Genomic DNA, 24,673 nt, shown 5'->3' on the forward strand with positions numbered 1-24,673 from the left:
GCTTTACTGTATGATTAAATGATGATGGCGTCCTCTTGGGTAAAATATTCCGGAGGTAAAATAGTCCCCCATTCGGATCTCCGGGCGGGGACTACTCAAGAGGATGTCGTTATCAGGAGAAAGAAAACTGGCATTCTACGGATCGGAGCATGGAATGTCAGATCCCTTTATCGGGCAGGTAGGTTAGAAAATTTAAAAAGGGAAATGGATAGGTTAAAGTTAGATATAGTGGGAATTAGTGAAGTTCGGTGGCAGGAGGAAGAAGACTTCTGGTCAGGTGACTACAGGGTTATAAACACAAAGTCAAATAGGGGTAATGCAGGAGTAGGTTTAATAATGAATAGGAAAATGGGAATGCGGGTAAGCTACTACAAACAGCATAGTGAATGCATTATTGTGGCCAAGATAGATACGAAGCCCACGCCTACTACAGTAGTGCAAGTTTATATGCCAACTAGCTCTGCAGATGACGAAAAAATTGAAGAAATGTATGATGATATAAAAGAAATTATTCAGATAGTGAAGGGAGACGAAAATTTAATAGTCATGGGTGACTGGAATTTGAGTGTAGAAAAAGGGTGAGAAGGAAACGTAGTAGGTGAATATGGATTGGGGCTAAGAAATGAAAGAGGAAGCCACCTGGTAGAATTTTGCACAGAGCACAACTTAATCATAGCTAACACTTGGTTTAAGAATCATGAAAGAAGGTTGTATACATGGAAGAACCCTGGAGATACTAAAAGGTATCACATAGATTATATAATGGTAAGACAGAGATTTAGGAACCAGGTTTTAAATTGTAAGACATTTCCAGGGGCAGATGCGGACTCTGACCACAATCTATTGGTAGATTAAAACTGAAGAAACTGCAAAAAGGTGGGAATTTAAGAAGATGGGAGCTGGATAAACTGAAAGAACCAGAGGTTGTACAGAGTTTCAGGGAGAGCATAAGGGAACAATTGACAGGAATGGGGGAAAGAAATATAGTAGAAGAAGAATGAGTAGCTCTGAGGGATGAAGTAGTGAAGGCAGCAGAGGATCAAGTAGGTAAAAAGACGAGGGCTAGTAGAAATCCTTGGGTAACAGAAGAAATATTGAATTTAATTGATGAAAGGAGAAAATATAAAAATGCAGTAAATGAAGCAGGCAAAAAGGAATACAAACGTCTCAAAAATGAGATCGACAGGAAATGCACTAGGGGTAAGATAGATACTGCCTACAGGAAAATTAAAGAGACCTTTGGAGATAAGAGGACCACTTGTATGAACATCAAGAGCTCAGATGGAAACCCAGTTCTAAGCAAAGAAGGGAAAGCAGAAAGGTGGAAGGAGTATATAGAGGGTCTATACAAGGGCGATGTACTTGAGGACAATATTATGTAAAAGGAAGAGGATGTAGATGAAGATTAAATGGGAGATACGATACTGCGTGAAGAGTTTGACAGAGCACTGAAAGATCTGAGCCGAAACAAGGCCCCCGGAGTAGACAACATTCCATTGGAACTACTGACGGCCTTGGGGAGAGCCAGTCCTGACAAAACTCTACCATCTGGTGAGCAAGATGTATGAAACAGGCGAAATACCCTCAGACTTCAAGAAGAATATAATAATTACAATTCCAAAGAAAGCAGGTGTTGACATATGTGAAAATTACCGAACAATCAGTTTAATAAGCCACAACTGCAAAATACTAACACGAATTCTTTACAGACGAATGGAAATACTGGTAGAAGCCGACCTCGGGGAAGATCAGTTCCGTAGAAATGTTGGAACACGTGAGGCAATACTGACCCTACGACTTACCTTAGAAAATAGATTAAGGAAAGACAAACCTACATTTGTAGCATTTGTAGACTCAGAGAAAGCTTTTGACAATGTTGACTGGAATACTCTCTTTCAAATTCTAAAGGTGGCAGGGGTAAAATACAGGGAGCGAAAGGCTATTTACAATTTGTACAGAAACCAGTTGGCAGTTATAAGAGTCGAGGGACATGAAAGGGAAGCAGTGGTCGGGAAGGAAGTAAGACAGGGTTGTAGCCTCTCCCCGATGTTATTCAATCTGTATATTGAGCAAGCAGTAAACGAAACAAAAGAAAAATTCTGAGTAGGTATTGAAATCCACGGAGAAGAAATAAAAACTTTGAGGTTCGGCAATGACATTGTAATTCTGTCAGAGACAGCAAAGAACTTGGAAGAGCAGTTGAACGTAATGGATGTGTCTTGAAGGGAGGATATAATATGAACATCAACAAAAGCAAAACGAGGATAATGGAATGTAGTCGAATTAAGTCGGGTGATGCTGAGGGAATTAGATTAGGAAATGAGACACTTAAAGTAGTAAAGGAGTTTTGCTATTTAGGGAGCAAAATAACTGATGATGGTCGAAGTAGAGAGGATATAAAATGTAGACTGGCAATGGCAAGGAAAGCGTTTCTGAAGAAGAGAAATTTGTTAACATCAGGTATAGATTTAAGTGTCAGGAAGTCATTTCTGAAAGTATTTGTATGGAGTGTAGCCACGTATGGAAGTGAAACATGGACGGTAAATAGTATGGACAAGAAGAGAATAGAAGCTTTCGAAATGTGGTGCTACAGAAGAATGCTGAAGATTAGATGGGTAGATCACATAACTAATGAGGAAGTATTGAATAGGATTGGGGAGAAGAGAAGTTTGTGGCACAACTTGACCAGAAGAAGGGATCGGTTGGTAGGACATGTTCTGAGGCATCAAGGGATCACCAATTTAGTATTGGAGGGCAGCATGGAGGGTAAAAATCGTAGGGGGAGACCAAGAGAGGAATACACTAAGCAGATTCAGAAGGATGTAGGTTGCAGTAGGTACTGGGAGATGATGAAGATTGCACAGGATAGAGTAGCATGGAGAGCTGCATCAAACCAGTCTCAGGACTGAAGACCACAACAACAACAACATGTTATCTAGATAAATGTATTCCCGAAATTTCATTCCTATATTAATTATTTTTTAGTGCTGCAATTTTTTTTTATCAGTGTGTGTGTGTGTGTGTGTGTGTGTGTGTGTGTGTGTCAACCTCTCTGATAGTGGAAATGGCCCACAAGATCTCTGTGTACCCGAGAGAAACGGCCTGTTGCTTCTGGAAGTCCTCCCACTAGTTCGTATTCATGTCTGCCAACTTTGCACTGTTGACATACTCCACTAATTCTCAACCTTGGCAACAGTCTAATTTTAATGCTGGGCCCCACAAATTTCTGTCATTAGCTTAATGGTGGCTTTTGCAGTGCCGCAGCAAATTTTGTGGTATTAATAGTAATGTAGGTTCCTGTAAACACCAATTCTAAGATAGTAAAACACAGTCTGGTTTCTCCGGTAGGTATTTCAGAATTTGCACTTGCATTCATAGCATGGAAATTACACTGGTTTCGGCAGGTGAATTGTCTGTCATATTTGCAGTCTGTCTCGCCACTTGTGGGAAGAACTTAATGTCATTATATGTAGCATTTTGAGCACGGAGGTCACTAAACTGCTTTTTCACTTCGTTTCGCATTCATAAAAGCTGTCTTTCCATCTGTAGTTATTTGAAGTCTTGATGCAAATTCACTGTTTGACCTTATACACTGACTGGCGTTTCTCAGTCCTTCATACTCCCAGGGTAACCAATGTATAGGAGTCTTCCATAATACAAGCAGTAATAATTTAATAACATGTACGTAATCAAATAAACCAATTTTATTTGTACGATTTCGAAAATACACCTTGACAATGGAAAGTAAACTAAAAACTGTCAAAAATGAAAACAAAGAGAAAACCTAACATTCGCCAAGTTAGGTCAGTAGACCAAAGTACAACATACACACTCTTAAGGAAAAGAATGATGAGAGTGTTCGGGGAGGGGGGAATTAAAAATCTTATTCATGTCAATTAACATATTACACCCACCCAGATGACCATGTATGTTGTGGAGGAAAGTTTAAAGTGATCACTTATGAAATATTTTGGAGAACTGGAGAGGCTAAAACATTTCTTATTGAGTACAGATACATCCCTAATCCTGCAGACGGAATAAGCATGTACTATGTCACCAGCCACTGAGTGTGTACGACAACCTTTGCCACCACGAGTACAGCAACTTTAAAATCATCAAGCTAAGTAGAATATTAAATTCATTTTTTCTAAGTCCATAAATATAGCAGCATGTGTGTGTACCTTTATATTTAATAAGTGCAAATAGTGCTTCTCATCCATTAAATGCAGAAAATTAATAATTTCATGGTCTGAACAATATTTCTTTCTTTCTTTTTTCTTTCACTTCTCAACAAGAATGATTTCATCCGTATTAAGCAACATTTTCAAATGCAAGTGCCTACCTGACACTCTAATCACAACTTTAATCGAGTGTAATGTTTACGTGGAATGAAAACCAATTGTGGAAGTTGAAATACAGCAACCAGAAATGAGTTTTCAGAATCGGTATTGAACTGGAGACATTGTCAATCAGAAGTGGAATTGAGAAACTGATTTATAGAAAACCATATTTGAGAACGCACCTAAACACAGTGATTGATAAACAACCCTGCTGTTCTGACAATAGACTGTACTTACCGGGTTTACCAAGTAATGTTAATGGTTTCTGTAATTTTGTCACTCATCAGCCTGTAACTGATATTGTATTACTTTTTGTAACACTTTGTAAAGACTGAATGAGCAGTTCATAGTTCTCCTAAGAATGTTCTCCTGTGCCAATATTACAAAACAACAAGACCTGATGACATTGACTATGGGTATGTGCACCACTCTTGTGTGACTGTTACAGGTTTTTTTTTTATTTCTGAGCTGAAATATTTATATTATTCCCTTTTGCTGTGCATGTCTGCGAGTCAATGCCTCCTCTGTGTGTTAAGTAGCAATGTATCCTTTCCATATAGTTGTTATTCCATCCTGGAAATTCCACGGTTTGGATGCAAAATATAATTTACATTTTGCAATGTAAATGCCTATAGCATGCATAAACAAGAAGACAAAAAGAAGTCCTCAAAATCACTTTTATGAAAATTGCAACATCAAAATAGCCAGCCCTATTAACATAGAAAAACTCACTCCTTGTTCTCCATATTTTCTCAAGGAAATAAATGTTAATATTATGAGGTATTAGTGTTTCTATAACATTATTTTTATTCTTTTGTTTGCATGCAGTAAGCAGAATTAATTATGAACTCCATGCAGTAAGCAGAATTAATTATGAACTCTGTCAAAACACCCACCATGAATTTTGCCATTACTAAAAGCAACTATTAACACTGCTAGTTCCTTAATGCTCTCAGTACATCTGAACTGTTTCTAAGACGGATGGTTCCTCATAAACTGCCTTTTGTCACTCAATACTGGGCAGTGCAAGATGCTGTGATGATTACACTACTTGAAACTGTTCAAGTCCCATTTCAGCTCACAGTTAATTTGCCACGAAGGTTCTAGACTGCAGTGCTGGCACAAAGTAGTCAGCTGGGATAAAGGGGAGAGGGAGAGAGAGAGGGGGGGGGGGGGAGGAGAGAGAGAGAGAGAGAGAGAGAGAGAGAGAGAGAGAGAGAGAGAGAGAGAGAGAGAGAGAGATGGTTTACAGATGGACACACACTTGATGTTAACATCACCGACAATGAGAAGAAGAATGGTGAGATAGTTCTGACTGAGAAGGCAACGGAGTTTGCAAGGAAATGCTGACAAACACAAGGATCAGCAAGTCAATGGTGTGGTGATATCACAATATACAGAAATACAATTTTTGCAGAAACTTCAGCTTTTGTTGCATAGAAGTGCACTTCCAGACTAGCTAATAAACTCTGAAAACACTGTTCCGTTTACTGGATTTAGTTTCAAAAGGTGCCAGAATAGACAGCTCGTCTTATGCGAATGAAAGGATATTCTGTACATGCTAAGACAGCACAATAAATTAGATTTTCAGAAAGAAATGAAGCATCAGAATTATAGTTGTCATTGGGTTCATACACACTGCACTGTGAATAAATACTGACATTTTGATAGTATGCTAGAAGTATTGCCAAACAGAAGTGTTTGGCCAATGTTTCATTGCCATCCATGCAGGCATCAAGTGGTACAAATTTTGTTCTGTGTTCATTTCTGCAAAACTTAAGACTATAAATGGTCAAAAGATGATTTTTAAAAAGTGTAGAGATAAAGAAAGCCAAACTTCTGGCATTAATTAAGTAGGACTAGCCGCCTCCTGCTTATTCAAATGACAAGATTTTGAAAGAAAATGGTTCACCTTCCACTGCCATAATACCATTTATGGTGACCCAGTCTGGTTCAGGGCTTTCAATGTGACACATCTTCATTGAGTTATAGGTCACCTTCATCAACTTTATATTTAAGTAGTTTCTCATTTGGCCTTACAAGGATCAGTGGATCTGCTACCAGACCTTCCCACCAGAAAAAAATCAACAGAAATCAATGAGAATCTGACTCCAACCTACATCTCATTAGTAAAAGGATGATAACCACTGTACCATGAGGACATTCTGCTTGGAGAGTATATAGACATTCTTAAAAAGGTGCTAACCAAATTTGAAACAAGGTTTGACGTTATATTGCACCAGGGAGCACAGAGGAATTTTTTTTACCATGTGGACATTGATTGTGTAAATCACACAAAGATAATGGAAATCTCACAAGCTGTGACATGGTCACGAATTTAACAGTGACCCAAAAATAGAAGAAATTTCCTTTACTTCATGTCTAACGTCACAATTTTTTTTTTGTCATCCGACTACCCGATTTGGTCTATAATGACTATCTCCACATCTGCAGCAATATATGGGAAAAAACTCAAATACGACTAGCAGATTGTCTACGGCTTAAAATAATAAAACAGACCATGATTAAAAGTATTACTGACCTACAAGTCCATTTGTGCGCTTTAAGTATGATGAGGCATACCTATTTTATAAAAACATCAGTGCTAGCATTGTCAAACATATAAATAATAGTATACAGAAGTGCCAGCAGCACTACTGTTCAAAACAAACTGCTGTACAGTAGCCACAAAATGTTTGTGTTTCAAGTTCGCTAGAAGTCGTTACTGTAGGTGTACAAATATTCTTCAGTGATAATTGTACCATGTAAAATGAAGGGGGATACGATCAGTAAAGTCTGCAATGGACTTATACATTAATTTTTATATTATTCTGTGTACTCAGAAAGCTGTTTATTATTTACATCATTACCTAGAATATCACCATATGAGCATATGTCAATTACTGTTTGTTAACTCTTTCCATTTTAACAATCTAACTTTTGTCCTGTTTCATTTCACTGCTTTTTATTACTGTAATGCCTCTTATGCATTACCAGCCCATTACAGACTTAACTGATTGTATCCCCTTTATTTTACATTGTATAATTATCGTTGAAGAATACATGTATAATTACAGTAGCAACATCTGATGAAACTTGCAACATAAACATTTTGTGGTTACTGTACAGTAGTTTGTTTTGAATAGCAGAGCTGCTGACAAGATGACTTGTGTGTACTATTATTTATATACGTTTGACAATACTGGCGCTGATTTTGTGTTTAGCATTTGACGATGCCACTACGGCTCCAGTATATTAGAGCATGGTTTTATTAAAACAGATATGCCTCATCATATTTAAAGTGCACATATGCACATGTGTCAGTAATACTTTTCATCATGGTCTATTTTATTGTTTTAAGCTGTAGACTACCTGCTAGTTGTATTTGTCCCCCCCCCCCCCACACACACACACACACAAATTTTGCTGCAGATCGGAAGATGGTCATTATAGACCAAAACCAGTAGTCTGATGACATAAAAATTTGTGACCATTGACCTGAAGTAAACGAAATTTATAATGGAAATAACTGAACTGCAGTGTGGGAACAAATTAAAAGACAAGTATCAGATGAGAAGGACTACGTGATATCAATCATAGTAACATTTCCTGAAACTTCAAAGACATACAGGACACATTTTTTCAAATCTATGTACAACTACGAGCAGTTCATTTTCTTGTGCAAATGTGTAGAACATAAGAAAGATGAAACATATCTGATAATCATCCTAAATGTGTTCCAAGGCTGAATTGTTCACAATAAAATCATTCTAAACACAGAGTCTTAACAAAGCAAAAGCAAAGAAATTGAGGAGACGATAACAGCAAACTATTCTCCAAAGATTTTCCATGTCCTACTTTTTGATTCCTTAGTATTGCATAGCAGTTAGTTCATTGCTGGATAAAATGATCATACAAAAGTGAGTGAAATGAAAACCTTAAATTTGTAATAACAAATCGAAATTTCACACCATTATCCTGTAAGTTGGTAAGTGTGCTACAAACAGCGTGCAGAATGGCCTGTAGGTGGCAGCATAGTGCAGATGCACACATACCGTTGCAGTTTCAGTATAAAGATGGACGCCCCACTTCTGACTTGCACCAGGGAAGAACAGCATTCTGTTATTCGGTTTTTGTGTAGTGAAGGTGTGAAACCTATTGAAATTCATCGATGAATGAAGGTGCAGTACAGTGATGCTTGTTTGTCACAGCAGGAGTCTACGAATGGAGTAGGAAGTTCGCAAATGGTGTGACTTCAGTGGAAGATGCTCCTCGTCCAGGTCAGGCACAACTAGTTGTGACTCCACGGAACATTGCATCGGTTAAAGCCATAGTGAAGGAAAACCGCCGAGTGACACTGAATGACATTGCAGCATGTTTACAGATTAGTCATTGGTCAGCACACCACACTGTGCATGATATACTCAAGTTCCACAAAGTGTCTGCAAGATGGGTGCCACGGCAGCTGACTCCTGAAATGAGAGAACGATGTGTTGATGCTTGTGAAGAACTTCTTCGGCACTTTGAATGAGAAGGTGATGGCTTCCTTGCAAGAATGGTTACTGGGGACGAAACCTGGGTTCACTTCCACCAACCAGAAATGAAGAGAGCAAGCAAGGAATGGTGCCATTCTTCATCACCAAAACCAAAGAAGTTTCAAACAGAACCATCAGCATGGAAGGTTATGCTGACTCTCTTTTGGGACGAAAAAGGCTTTATTTTGGAGCATTACATGCCTAGAGGGACCATTGTCACCAGTGCATCATACACAGGTCTCCTAAAAAACCATCTGCGGCCTGCAATCAAATCAAAGCGACATGGATTGCTGTCAGCAGGTGTCCTTTTGCAACATCACAATGGAAGGCCCCACAACTGCCCGTACAACAGTTGCAACAATCACAGATCTGCATTTTGAGTGTCTTCCTCATCCACCATACTCACCAGACCTTGCCCCAAGTGATTTCCATATGTTTGGACCACTCAAAGACGCAATTGGAGGAAATAAGTTCCAGTCTGATGAAGAGGTACGCCACACAGTGCACGAGTGGTTGCGCGGACTACCAAAATAATTTTTTTCAAAAGGAATTTATGCACTTATTAAGTGCTGGAGGACTTGCATTGAGTGTGGGGGATATTATGTTGACAAGTGGTACAGCTTTCTACCACTTCTGCACAATAAACAACGTTTAAAAAAATATTTAAGGTTTTCATTTGACTCACGCTCGTAGATTAGTTAATTCATTTTGGTAGTTGTTACATTTATTTTTCCTAGTTTTCTTTACTCGCAGTTGTTTGTTTTTCACTTTAACTGATTTGTAATAAAGTTCACTGTAATTATCTTCTTCATTAAATGTTGAATGTGTGTGATCAGTTCTTCTGACCTTTTGCTTTAGGTTTCCAGATCTTTAATTGGTCACCAGAACATTTACTAGTAATTACACTGAAGTTGTCTCGAATTTACTACCAGCAACATAATGAGTTTCAGCCCACTGTGCAACAAATGATGCAGCTGACAACACGTCACTGTATGAAGCGTCTTCTAGCAATGAGCACTCCTGCTTCCCAGACCAAGAGCAATATTCCTCTGCTCTACAGAGCTCTCTCCTGCAAAGGGCAGCCCTGAGATAATCCATCAAAATCATAACCAGAAAGAACCTCATCAACCTAAATACTACATATTACCTCAGCATGGACTTCATTAAACAACGGTGAAGGCCATATCCAGAACACAACGTTCAACATTACATACAAGGTCTGAGAGAGTTGGTACATTTCAATAAAAGACAGCACAACACAAAGACTGCAAACCCATGGTGAAGAGAAAAACACTAACAGGGATAAAATGAGCGTGCTCCGAACTCTGAAAATCATCCCAAAACATCTCACTAATGAGAAATCAGTCTCTAGCTGAAATATTGTGTATGACTGCCAGGATGATCCAACTGTCCACCAAAGAACTTTCCACACAAGTTTATCTGAAGAATGGAAAAAGACAGGAAACTGGAAAACTGCAATATATACCATTGCACACGTTTTGGTTTATAATAAACTCGTTCTTCCTGTCTAAACATAGTTAATGAAACTTCGTGGCATATTAGAAAACTGATAAGATCTTGGAACCAGAACATTGTCTATAGTGGCTAACTTTCTTACCAACTGCACTACCCAGGCATGAGCAACCGATCCTGACAGCTTCAATTCTGGCAGTACTTCTCCCTTATTCTCCAAACTCCACAGCGGCCTTCTTCATTATGTCACTTAGTTACCTTTCTGGTGCTTCCAGAATGAAGCTTTCATACATACATGCGATATTGGTAGACCAAAAATGAACTTTAACAATGGTATGCTTCTATGAAGTTGCTCACATCGCTAAGAAGCTGAACAATATCTTAAAATTATTCCACGCCATACATTAAAATTAATTTTTTTTACCTAGTACGTTTCCTTGAGGGCATACGACCAGAACGCTCTCTGTCTACATCTCGAGGTACACGCTCCCTCTTGGATGAAGGAGACATTTTTCTCTTTGATGGTGGCACTGGAGAGAATGAACGCACTTTGGATCCACGCATTGGCGGAGAGCGACTCCGATGTCTCATGGGAAACTCTGGGACTTCGCTACTGAAATTCAAGCAATTGGTGACAGTGAAATGAATTACATTACGTTCACTCTTCACTGGTTGGTTAATCAAAATTATGACCTCTTACTATGGTGTGATGTATGTCAACTGGTTTACAAATATAATACACTTTTTCAGTGAAAAATATGGCTACATGTTGAGCAAGTTCAAGACATGTTTTCAAACTAAGATCAACTGTGTTTTTAATTAGATTATCTTGTATTTACCTTATTTAATGCTTAGTAAAATTATCATCAAATACACAAAAATTTAATTATAATCAAGAACATTCGGTGACACACCTCCTCCTTCCACTCCCACTGAAACTAGGCACAAATAGTTAACAGAAATCTAACAATGCTAGAATGAAATTTTCATTCTGCAGAGAAGTGTGTGCTGATACAAAACTTCCTCGCAGATTAAAACTGTTCGCTGGATCGAGACTCGAACTCAAAACTTTGCCTTATGCAGGCAAGTGCTCTACCAACTGAGCTACCCAAGCACAAGTCGCAACATGTCCTCATAGCTAACTTCTGCCAGTACCTCACCTGCCAAACTTGCAGGTCTCCAGCAAAACTTCCAAGACTAGTAATCCTGGAAGAAAGGATATTGCAGAGACATGGCTCAGCCACAGCCTGGGGGACGTTTCCAGAATGAAATTATTGCTCTGCAGTGGTGTGTGCACTGACTTGAAACTGTGAGGACAGGTCATAAGTTGTGCTTGAGTAGCTCAGTTGGTAGAGCACTCGCTGCGAAAGGCAATGTCCCGAGCTCGAGGCCCGGTCCGGAACGAAGTTTCAATCTGCCAAGAAGTTTCATCTAACAATGCTATTAATCAACAGTGTTGTTGCCGTCGTCGTTTTCCTCAGTCCCTAGACTGGTTTTACACAGCTTAACATTATGACAAACATTTTCTGTTACTTTATAAAGCATTGTGCCGAAACATTGCTAAATGAGGGATCTCTGTCTTTGATGGGCAAGTCTGGCAACACTTCACGCCAAAGCCATCTAAAGCTGATTCAAACAAATTTGTCTCAGATTTTATCCAACTTCCCATTTCCAAATGTCAACACATATAGTTAATATATATTGGTTGTTAATTCAATATCTTGAGTTCACTACAGTCAGAATAAAGCACAATCAACCACTACAGTTTTCCCCCTAGCTGCTACTATGTTATTTGTTGTCAGTCACACCACACTGCTAACCTTTTATGCACTCTGTTTTCTTAGCCAGTTGTTTTATACTTTTCTTGCAGTAACAAAATTTCACCTGAATTTCTTGATATCACCCTTTTTCAGTCTATTCATATAACCCATCGTTTCATTTCTGCTGTATTCTTCCCTCACCCCTTTTGTTTTTCAGTTTCTTCTATTTCAATTATGTGCATGCTACAGAACATCCATCTCATTTCAAATACAGTTTCCTAAGTCTGAGGTACCTGACTTTACCCCATTATTCTGAGAAGTGCAAAACAGCTACTGTACATTTGATTTTGTGTACCTACATTTGTTCCTCACAGGAAATGTAATGAGAAATAACAAATTAAATTTGAGAAAAGTTTTGCTGTCTCCTATATTCCAATTAACAACACAGTGAACATCACCCAAATATACTTTGTTTCTTTTCAAAATGTCATTTGTATTCAAATACCTAGAAAGTAATTCCTCATTATGTACATCAATGAAGGGTGCTCTGAAGTATACCGCTCCCAACCCCTCCCTCAAATAATTCACACAGAGGTGCCTTTTTCATAGTACCTCCTACTTCATGATGCTGAACACTGCCGAAAGCTGCATCTCAATTTTTGACTATCTAAATTTTGCCAAAATCTATCCAATCAACTGAAAGTTTCTCACATCTTTCAAAATATCAAACAGGTGAAAATTATTATAAAATATATAACTTGCAATAAATAAACCAACAGCTGTATTTTCATGCCTAATTTTTTTCCAGGGGCAACAAGTTTCAGCATTCCATTATGTCATGATCATGCCCTCTATAATGTCTAAGCTTATACTGACAGACAAAAAAATCAAGCAAAAGTGAAACAGTATCTGCACCGGCATATGTAACACAGCTATACGCTCAAACAATCTGAGCGCAACTGCACTTAGTACAACACAGAGACCGATTATACAGCAGGAAGAGAAAATAGTGTCAGCCCACACTTTGTCCAAAGAAGAAAACAAGAAAAATTGCTAGATATTTGTTTATTTTGTTAGTCTTCAGAGTGGTTTAATGAGATCCACCACAAATTGCTCTCCCATGCCATTCTCTTCATCCCAAAGTAGCACTCACACCCAATATACTCCTCAATTATTTATTTGATGTATTCTAATCTCCGTCTTCGACTACGGCAACGGCCTTGCCGAGGATGACACAGCGGTCGGATGGTCCCGGTAGGCCACTAGTGGCCTGAAGACGGAGTGTCTACAGTTTTTACTCTCTACACCTCCCTGAACTATCACAGGAGTTATTCCTTGTCATCCTAAAGAACGTTCTATCATCCTGCCCTCCTCCTTGTCAATGTTTCTCACGTTCTGATCCTCAACGACTCAGCAAAGAACCTCATTTCTTATCTTGTCAGTTCACCTAATTTTCTACATTCTTCTACAGTACCACTTTTCTAACACTTCCACTCTCTTCTTTTCCAGTTTTTCCATAATCCATGATATACTTCCTTACAATTTTGTGCTCATATATATTCTCATAAATTTCTTCCTCAAATTAAGGTCAGTATCTTATACTAGCAGACATCATCACCAGGAATGCTCTCCCTGCTTATGCTGGTCTGTTTTTCACATCCTCTTACTTCATCTGTCATATATTATTTTGCTTGCAAGGTAGCAGAATTATTCTATCTTGTCTATATCATGGTCCTCAATTTTGATGCTACATTTTTCTCTGACCTCATTTATGTTACTCCTCATTACTTTTGCCTTTCTTTGATTTACTCATAATCCATAGTATGTGCTCATTAGGCTTTTTCATTGCATTTGAAAGGTCCTACAATTCTTCTTCACTATGAAAATAACAATCTCATCAGCAAAATCTGATCATTTATGACATTTCACCTTGTATTTTAGTCCCGCTTCTGAAACTTTAATTTCTTTTGTTGCTTCTTCGATGTATAGACTGCAAAGCTGGGGCAAAAGAAATCATCACTTTCTTAAACCTTTCAAAATTATGCATTTCATTCTTGGTCTTCCATTGTTATTGTTGCCTCTTGGTTCTTGTACATATTTGTATTACCAGTCATTTCTTACAACTTATGACAGTTAGTTTGTTTTTTTTGTTTTTTTTGGTGAATTTCTGATATCTTTGTCCTCTAAACTGTCACTCTCTTTTTAGGTCAACCAATCCTATGAATGTGTCTTGATTTTTCCAAGTCTTGCTCCTATTATTAAGCACAGTGTCAGAACTGTCTCCTCAAAACCTTTATCTTTTCTAAACCAAACTGATTGTCACCTACCAGATCCTCAATTTATCTTTCACGTTCTACTATACATTATTCTGAGTGGTATCTATCTGAAATTCTATACAAGATTCTTTAATCCACAACTTATAGACAATCTTTTGGCTTGTACAGATACTTCACGCACATGGATATTCAGTCCTATAGAGAGTATTTGCGTAACTTGGTTGGTTGGTTGGGTTAAAAGAGGGAGGAAGGGACCAAACTATGAGGTCATCCGCCCATTGTTCCTAATAAAACAATGCCACAAGTGTGAGAATAAAGCAGACGAGACATGTAACACAAAACGGAAAGAAAGGAAAAACCACAAGAACAAACAAAAAGCAACGAACACTAAAAGGAACAAAAGAAGACAAGAAAACAACAGAGTGATGCAAGAAACAGTTAGAAGAGAGTAAAACAAGGAAGCAGATTACAGTGGCTGGCCGACCACAAAAATAAAAAGGAAAAGCCAGCCACCCTGCAACGCATTAAAACCTCCACCCTAAAAGCACTAGGGTGGGGGACATAGAGTGACAAAGGACATGCGCTAAAACTCAGATTGAATGATAAAACTCACCCCTATGGATGAAATGTAAAACCAAATCGGCCGATGAGGCATTGTCTGCTAAAATTAATGATAACGAGTCCGGCAAACAAAGATGAAGTCGCAGGGCAGCCAAAGAAGGACAGAGCAGTAGATAATGGGCCACTGTCAACCAGGTGCCGCACCGACACTGAGGTGGGTCTTCACGGCGCAGGAAGTAGCCGTGGGTCACCCAGGCATGGCCAATGCGGAGCCGGCAGAGAAACACAGAGTCCCTGTGAGACGCCGTCATCGAGGACTTTCACACATTCGTGGTCCCCTTACTGGCTCACAGTTTGTTGTGCATACTGAGATTTTGTCATTCCGTATCCCAAAGCTGAAAAATCTTGTGGCATAATAACGAACGCAGGTCAGTTGTGGGGATGCCCAACTCCAGAAGTAGTTTCCGTGTAGCCTGTTTGGCCAGCCTGTGAGCAAGTTCATTTCCTGGGATTCTGACATGACCAGGGGACCAGGCGAACACCACTGAACAACTGGACCGTTCCAGGACATAGATGGACTCCTGGAGGGACGCTACCAAAGGATGACAAGGGTAGCACTGGTTGACAGTTTTCAGGCTGCTCAAGGAGTCAGTACACCAAAGAAAAGACTTCCCAAGGCACGAACGGAGAAACTGATGTGCATGAGAAATGGCCACCAGCTCTGCAGTGAATACACTGCTGCCATCGGGTAAGGAATGCTGTTCAATATGGCCGCTGTGTACGTATGCAAAGCCAACGCGGCCATCAGCCATCAAGCCAACTGTGTAAACCACTTCAGAGCCCCGGAACACATCAAGAATCAAGAGGAAGTGATAGCGGAGAGCTACAGGGTTAATGGAGTCGTTAGGGCCACGTGAAAAGTCCAGACGAAGCTGCGACCGAAGTATACAACATAGAGGAGTACGTGAAAGGAGTGCAAGTAGAGGTGGTAAAGAGAAGGACTCCAAGTCCAGAGTGAAAGGACCGCACGCCAACCACAATCATTAGCCTTGACCAGGGCTGCTGATGCGGGAGATGAACTGCCGTGGACGGGAAAAGGAGACAGTAATTTGGATGCTCCGGAGAACTAAGAATGTGTGCTGCGTAACAGGCGAGCAGCTGTGACCGTCTGTTCTGCAATGGAAGGACCCCAGCCTCCACCAACAAGCTGGTCACCAGACTTGTCCTAATAACTCCTGTCGCTAGTCGAACCCCACAGTGGTGCACAGGGTCTAGTAAATGCGACACTGAGGGCGCTGCCAAACCATAACCACACTCCCATAGTCAATTCGGGATTGAGCCGCAGCAGCATAGAGTGATCTGCACCACAATTGGTGTTGCTCAGGCAATGGAGGGCATTGAGGTGCTGCCAGCACTTGCGCTTAAACTGACGAAGATGAGGAAACTAAGTCAATCAAGTGTCGAAAACCAGTCCTAAGAATCAATATGTCTTCACTACAGTGAGTGGAATATCAGTAAGGTAAAGTTCTGGGTCCAGATGAACGATACAATGCCGACAGAAGTGCATGACACATGACTTTGCGGCTGAAAACTGGAAACCGTGGGCTAGAGCGCACAACTGCGCCTTGTGGATGGCTCCCTGTAGGCGACACACAGCAACAGCAGTACTGGAGCAGCAGTACGAAGTGCGGAAGTCATCTGCTTACAGAGAAGGTGAGACCGGGGGGCCGACAGTTGCTGCTAGACCGTTAATGGCCACTAGAAAGATACTCAATACAGAGCCCTGCAGGACTCCATTCTCCTGGGTATGGATGGAACTATGGGAGGCATCAAGTTGGACACAGAAAGTACGGAGCGACAGGAAGTTTTGGATGGGTCAATTCATTTAAAATCACCCAATATGAATAAAATTTATGGCTCAACATTTTTTATTTTCTTGATTTTTTTATCATGAGTTCCCTATAGGCAGGCATTCACAAAACACTGTTTTAAAAATTTTTATAAGTCATAGTTTTTTTCTGGCAGCAATTTTTACAATTGCGGTTGGGCAAATTTTAGTGGAAATCGATGTTTGCAGAAAGTTTAATTGCCAAATTATTTTGAAAGATATCAGAATAATTCAAAAACCAGTGTGCTCAGCATGAAATGAACTTCAAGCATATTTTTTTTTAATTTTTCTATCATGCAAGAGAGTCACTCAAACTCTTTCTGTAAAGACACTGGAAAAATTTATCAATCTTCACTTTTTAAGGACTTCAATTTTTATGAAGGAAGAGAGACTCACTAATAATATGTTATCTCTGTGTTGTATACTTACATAACTATCTGCAGTAAAAGTTGCAGTCCTGAGAATGCATTCCTGTTTCTTCTAGAGCTTTTCAAAAATGGCCAAAACCCTTCTAACGTCAATTTTCGCAGGTCAGTATCTAAAAAGGGACTGAATGAAAACAAGTGAACATTTTACAGAATGTTCTTTATTCTCATGGGAATATCTCACAAAAAAATTATGACTGAGACTCAACTACATTGAGAGTAACAGAGCAGCAAATTTCAGTAAAAACGCTACCCCTCACATGCTCGTGCAGTGCCTAGTTAGCAAACAAGGGCTTGAAATTATTACTGTTGACATTGGTCAAATAATGTTTAAATCATTACATACAATAAATGATCAAATATTTCTACTTTTAAATAACAGTGGGCAGAGATAACAATTGGTGAGAGTTCTAGTTCATAAAATTAATGGTACATTTTTTGTACTACACTTGCGTACAGTATACACATAAAAATGTTTCTCCCCACTGGAACTCACAACAGTGTCTGGTAGAACACACAACATAACTGATAAACTATGCAATGCAATATCATGTTTGTTTAACTCCCTAATGAAAATTGCAGCTGGCAAGTAGTTACAACTGAAGTTTTAAATCTGTATACATGGAGAAACATTATTATGTGTATACTGTATGCAAGTGTAGTACAACAAATGTACCATTAATTTTAAGAATTAGAACTCTTACCAATTGTTATCTCAGCCCATTGTTATTTAAATTAGAAATACTTGATCATTTATTGTATGTAATGATTTAAACATCATTTGACCAATGTCAACAGTAATAATTTCAAGCCCTTGTTTGCTAACTAGGCACTGCACGAGCATGTAGAGGGGTAGCGTTTTTACTGAAATTTGCTGCTCTATTACTCTCAATGTAGTTGAGTCTCAGTCATAATTTTTTTTGTGAGATATTCCCATGAGAATAATGAACATTCTGTAAAATGTTCACTTGTTTTCATTCAGTCCCTTTTTAGATACTGGCCTGCGAAAATTGACGTTAGAAGGGTTTTGGCCATTTTTGAAAAGCACTAGAAAAAACAGGAGTGCATTCTCAGGACTGCAACTTTTACTGCAGGTAGTTATGTAAGTACACAACACAGAGATAACATATTATTAGTGAGTCTCTCTTCCTTCATGAAAATTGAAGGCCTTAAAAAGTGAAGATTGATAAATTTATCCAGAGCCTTTATACAAAGAGTTTGAGTGACTCTCTTGCATGATAGAAAAATTAAAAAAAATTATGCCTGAAGTTCATTTCACGCTGAGCACACTGGTTTTTGAATTATTCTGATATCTTTCAAAATAACTTGGCAATTAAACTATCCGCAAATGTCGATTTCCACTAAAATTTGCCCAACCGCCATTATAAAAACAGCTGCCAGAAAAAAACTATGAAATAAAAATTTTTAAAACAGTGTTTTGTAAATGTCTGTCTATAGGAAAGCCGTGATTAAAAAAAAATCAAGAAAATCAAAAATGTTGAGCAACATCGCCCGGGTGATTTGAAATGGATCGACCCGGATAAAAATCAGGAGTGGGCTCCGGACACCCCACTCATACACTACTGGCCATTAAAATTGCTACACCAAGAAGACGACGTGCTACAGACACGAAATTTAGCCGACAGGAAGAAGATGCTGTGATATGCAAATGATTAGGTTTTCAGAGCATTCACACAAGGTTGGCGCCGGTGGTGACACCTACAAAGTGCTGACATGAGGAAAGTTTCCAAACGATTTCTCATACACAAACAGCAGTTGACCGGTGTTGCCTGGTGAAACGTTGCTGTGATGCCTCGTGTAAGGAGGAGAAATGCATACAGTCACGTTTCCGACTTTGATAAAGATCGGATTGTAGCCTATCACGATTGTGGTTTATCATATCGCGACATTGCTGCTTGCGGTGGTCGAGATCCAATGGCTGTTAGCAGAATATGGAATCGGTGGGTTCAGACGGGTAATACAGAACGCCATTTTGGATCCCAACGGCCTCGTATCACTAGCAGTCGGGATGACAGGCATCTTATCTGATGGCTCTAACGGATCATGCAGCCACGCCTCGATCCCTGAGTCAACAGATGGGGACATTTGCAAGACAACAACCATCTGCACGAACAGTTAGACGACATTTGCAGCAGCATGGACAATCAGCTCGGAGACCATGGCTGCGGTTACCCTTGACGTTGCATCACAGACAGGAGCACCTGCGATGGTGTACTCAACGACGAACCTGGGTGCACGAATGGCAAAACGTCATTTTTTCGGATGAATCCAGGGTCTGTTTACAGCATCACGATGGTCGCATCCATGTTTGGCGACACTGTGGTGAACGCACATTGGAAGCGTGTATTCGTCATCGCCATACTGGCGTATCACCCGGCGTGACGGTGTGGGGTGCCACTGGTTACTCGTCACGGAGACCACCAATGGACTGCCTTATGCCTTGGGCACAATAAAGAGCAAGGGGCAGTGACAGGAAGATGGGGAAGTCGTCACTACCACACAGGTCGTTATGTGCTCTCCAGTGGATAGATGGGGAAAGTCCTGGGCTGCAAATTGATAAATCAATGGCCGAGTAGCTACCATGAGCCACAATGAAATGTATGGTGGCCCCAGTATTTAAGAGGCATAGGTCAAACTGAGACAGTAAAGTTTCGACATCTCTGCTTCAGCCAGTAAGCACAGTGCAACCCCACAAGGGGTTATGGGCATTAAATCTCCCAAAAGTAGGTAAGGTTTAGGGAGCTGATCAATCATTGCAGCTAATACATTCAGGGGTACTGCACCATCTGGAGGAAGATACACATTGCAGACAGTTATTTCCTGCATCATCGTTATTCTGACAGCCACAGCTTGAAGAGGGGTTTGAAGGGGGACAGGTTCACTACAGACTGAGTTTAGGACATAAACGCTAACTCCACCTGACACACTATTATAGTCGCTATGGTTCCTGTAATATCCCTTATAGCTGCGGAGGGCAGGTGTCCGCATTGCCGGGAACCAGGTTTCCTGAAGGGCAATGCAGATAGCACGTGTAAAGCTTAACAGTTGCCGTAGCTCAGCCAGGCGGTGGAAAAAAGCGCCGCAATTCCACTGGAGGATGACATCATGAGACTGGGAAGGCATGGAACATTCAATGAGGCAGTTTACGCCTCAGAGTCACCTGCTGCCACCGTCTTATTGCCCGAGCAGACTATATCCAATGTGTCTGAGGGTCTGGAGAGATCTAGGTCCTCAGCGGATACCAGAATCTCCACCCCATCCTCAGACGCAGAGCTTGTAAGTAGCAGTGGTGTGGGTGCCACCGCAATTTCCTTGGTCTTATGGGTCTTCTTTTTGGATTTGTCTCACTGCTCCTTTGGTTTCCCTGGTTGGGAGGACTTCACTGGCTCGGTCTCCGGGACTGAGGATGAGCGTGGAGCCCTACTACCAGCTGCTTTTGAGCTCTTCAGCCACTGGCGAGTGTCTTCTTTCCCACTAGCAGAAACCTAGGAAAGAAGTGACCCAAAGGGACTCCTTCCTTGCGAGAGAAGCCGAAGAAGATTTACACTTCTCTGGCTTAGAAGTGGGGATGGGCGTCCCAGATGGTTGAGGGGGTGTTGCTCCTGAAGTAGGTGGTGCGGGAGCAACAGGAAGAGAAATGCCCCCCCCCCCCCCCAATCAAGGGGGCAGGTGTAGTCTTCCAGCTCTGAGAGATGATTGGGGTTGGTGGAGCTGGCCAGATCTGTTGTAGCGGCAGCGTGAGACGATGTCATATGTACAGGAGGCAGGCATTAAAATTTTCTCATAGGTCAGTTGGTCCAGGGTCTTGTAGTCCACGATTTTCCTTTCTTTCTGGAGAATACTGCAGTCTGGCTAGCAAAGCGAATGGTGCTCTCCACAGCTGAGACATTGGGAGGTGGGGCACATGGAGTATTGGGATGTGATGAGCGTCCGCATTCTCGACATGTGATGCTGGAAGTACAGCAGGAAGACATATGGTTGAACTTACAGCACAGCATCAGGAGAGGGATATAGGGCTTTACATCACAGTGGCAGACCATCACCTTCACCTTCTCAGGCAATGTATCACCCTCAAAGACCAAGATGAAGGCACCGGTGGCATCCTGATTATCCTTCGGACCCTGGTAGACATGCCGGACAAAATGTACACCTCGCCACTCTAAACTGGTGCACCGCACATCGTCAAACTGCATAAAGATCCCTGTGAAATATGATACCCTGGGTGTGATGTTTACAGAAACATCGCCCAGCTTGTCACAAGTGAGTAAAGTCAGTGACTGGATAGAGGATGCTGTTTTGATCAAGACTGACCCAGATCTCATTTTGGACAATCCCTCCACCTCCCCAAAATTGTCCTCTAAATGTTCAACAAAAAACTGAGGCTTCATTGTCTTGAAAGATTTCCCATCAGCTCTCGAACATACAAGGTACCAGGGCGAATAAGATCTGCTACCATCCTTAACCTGACGTTCCTCCCATGGTGTGGCCATGGAGGTGAACGATTTGGGGTCGTACTTCTATGTCTTGAATTGAGCTCAGAACGCTTAGAGACTGTTGGTGGTTCACCACCAGGAAGAGATGATGGACTAAGCTTCATTGCGTGTCATCCATCCTGATGCCACCCTCTCCGACAAGGGGGCCTCCCCACGGGTGTCACCCAGCTGCAGCAAAGGCCACCTGGCAGAATGCCCATTGCCGGGAGTCCCGATGCCCCAGGGCGATGGGCATCTACCCCGTGTAATATGTGGGGAGTTGACGGCGCAGGCATCAGCAGAGCGATCCCCGTGTGGTCAGGGCGGCTACAACCAACAGGGTACATGGCAGCCCCACCACAACGGACTGGCTACCATCCTAGATATCAGGTGCATGTAAGTCCATGGTCATCATCGACGCAGATAGCAACACTGCATAATGCATCATGGAAAATGCACCCAAGAAGGTGTTCTCGCCCAAGAGATGGAGGATGAGCGAGACTGAAATGCGACGACAAGAAAGTGGGCTAAAGATCTCAATGCAAGATGGACATGATGCACCATGTAAGGTGCCCTTCCCCAATCGGCTTGCTCTTCGGGAAAATTTTGAAAAATGGAGGTCAAACCCTACAGGGGACCATCACATAAAGGCCTAAACGTGAGAGACTCCTTTCAGTCGCCTCTTACGACAGGCAGGAACACCTCGGGCCTATTCTAACCCCCGGACCCACGGGGGATTTGCGTAACTCAAAGCTATAATCTCTGAGAGCCATGTGGCCAGCACAAATAGCTCCCCACATACAATGCTCCAGGTTAAAGGATAACTGTTTCAGTCATGCAAAATTGAATTTTTTGGTTTCTATATAGGACACAACTTGAATCTTCTGTGAAAGAGGAAAAACACACTGATACCTGAGGCACACAGATGGACAGTTTCTTACGCCATAGTCAAACACTGTGGAAGTACTCTTAATTGCAATACTGAATCAAATGGAACTAATGAACTGCAACAGGCAGTGGTTCTCTCATTTGAATTTAATTCATTATTCAATTAATGAGCTGTGACAACTTAATTGACAAACACACAAACAAAGCAACACACACAGTAATTTTCCTCCAATAACTAACAAAGAAATCAAAAGCTGTGAACATCTCTCACAAAATATTAAGAAACAGACAAATATTTCCATAAACATGAATTTGAACGCACTAGGTATCTTCATAAATGCCAGTAGCATGGCAGAACAGGCAAAGACAGCATTCATCCTGAAAAGAAATTTACTAATATAAAAAAGGCATTAATTTCATAAATACATTTTCAACAATGTATGTCTGGTGTACCACATTGTATGAAAATGAAAAATGCACTGTGAGAAAACCAGACAAACAATAAAAAGTATTGAGGAGTGTTATTACTGAATCTTCTGAAAATAAAGTGGACTGATGAATAAGAAATTGGAGGAGGGAGGGGGGGGGGGGCGGAGATGGTTCTCTGTAGAATTGACAAGGAAAGGAACATGTGAAAAAGAAAGGTCACATGTGCTATGAAATTAACAAATAACTTCTGTGGTCTAACAGGGAGCCATAAAGAGTAAAAATTGTAGTGGAAGACTGAGACTGAAATATGCATCTCAAATAACTGTGGATGCTTAAGTGCAACTACGAAATGCAGATGAAGGCAAGCCAAAATAAAAATGGAGAAGAAACGTGATACTGTTAAAAGGTCATCTTAAAACTTTTGAAATACCCTGCTAGTGAAAAATTAAATATCTTCCTCAACTCTACAGTCATTAAGAGGAACACAGAATTAACACTACACACTCAAAAAGCAATTACCAAGGTCTTAAAAATAAATAATCTACATTGTACATACTGATTTCATTATACATTTATTATTTCGTATTTTGGAGTTGTTTGAGTGAGAATTGGCAAATAAGGTTCAAACAGTTCAAATGGCTCAAATGGCTCTAAGCACTATGGGACTTAACATCTGAGGTCATCGGTCCCATAGACTTAGAATAACCTAAGGACAGCACACATATCCATGCCCGAGGCAGGATTCGTACCTACGACCGTAGCAGCTGCGTAGCTCCTGACTGAAGCGCCTAGGACCGCTCGGCCACACCAAACTGACTGCAAATAAGGTTCATACAGATTTGAACCACAACGACTCCCGGTAAAGGTATTGCATATAACCATTCATATTTTTGTTTGAGTTGATGTACAATCCTTTGTTTGGTTAAAAAAGAAGAGTAGCTCAAAAGTATGTTTATTACTGAAGGAAGAAATATAGCAGTTGAATGTCCCATGAAAAAAACGATCAGGGACTGAGAATAAGTTATGATAGGACAAAAAAAGGGGGAGGAGAAAGAAAACTGCAATATCCTTTTCGAAGGAAATCGTGTTAATCTATAGTAGACGATCCATGGCAATCCTAAATCAGAATGGTCCAGCAGATACTTGCAATTGATTCCTCCAACAGTCAGGTTTGATGTGATAACAACCATGCCACCTCAAAATAATATTTAAGGAGGTAAAGAGAAGTTCACTTTTCGCTTTGTGTTTAGGGTAGCTAAGAAAGATCAGATATTCTGTACTCAAGTGAACAATGGTTCTTCATGCTCTTTCTTTCTTTCTTTCTTTCCATTCAACGTATCTGTGTAGAAATCATTAAGTCTGGAAATTACTTTATCATAAAAATTTTTTCAAATGGTAATCTAGATTTAAAGCCAGATGAGAAGTGTGAAGTTATTCAAGGTATGTGGAAAGAAAATATGCCTGAAGGTGGTGATGCTGTTGCAACATAAACACTTCATTGGAGAAAAAAATATGAAAGGAACTTTCAAAAACTACTTATTCTACTTGTTCTAGGTCACAAGCAAGGAGGGAGATAAAACAGGAACTTACACCTATCAGCTTCCT

At 40.5% G+C, this 24,673-nt stretch overlaps 1 protein-coding gene across 5 annotated transcripts in view; it reads right to left on the reverse strand.

Annotated features, from left to right (window-relative positions):
• The window catches only part of LOC124777495 (serine/arginine-rich SC35-like splicing factor SCL33), a 162,608-nt gene that overhangs the window by 109,351 nt on the left and 28,584 nt on the right, over nucleotides 1–24,673 (reverse strand). For 3 of the 5 annotated variants that reach the window (XM_047252938.1, XM_047252937.1, XM_047252934.1), the window contains exon 3: nucleotides 10,773–10,961. The exons of 1 other annotated variant lie outside the window; for it this stretch is intronic. In XM_047252938.1, coding sequence (XP_047108894.1) covers nucleotides 10,773–10,961 — 189 coding nt within the window. The remainder of the gene's footprint in view (nucleotides 1–10,772; nucleotides 10,962–24,673) is intronic. One more of the 5 variants, XM_047252935.1, reaches the window with a different exon arrangement.

The sequence above is a fragment of the Schistocerca piceifrons genome, chromosome 2, assembly GCF_021461385.2.
Source record: "Schistocerca piceifrons isolate TAMUIC-IGC-003096 chromosome 2, iqSchPice1.1, whole genome shotgun sequence".
NCBI lineage: Eukaryota > Metazoa > Arthropoda > Insecta > Orthoptera > Acrididae > Schistocerca > Schistocerca piceifrons.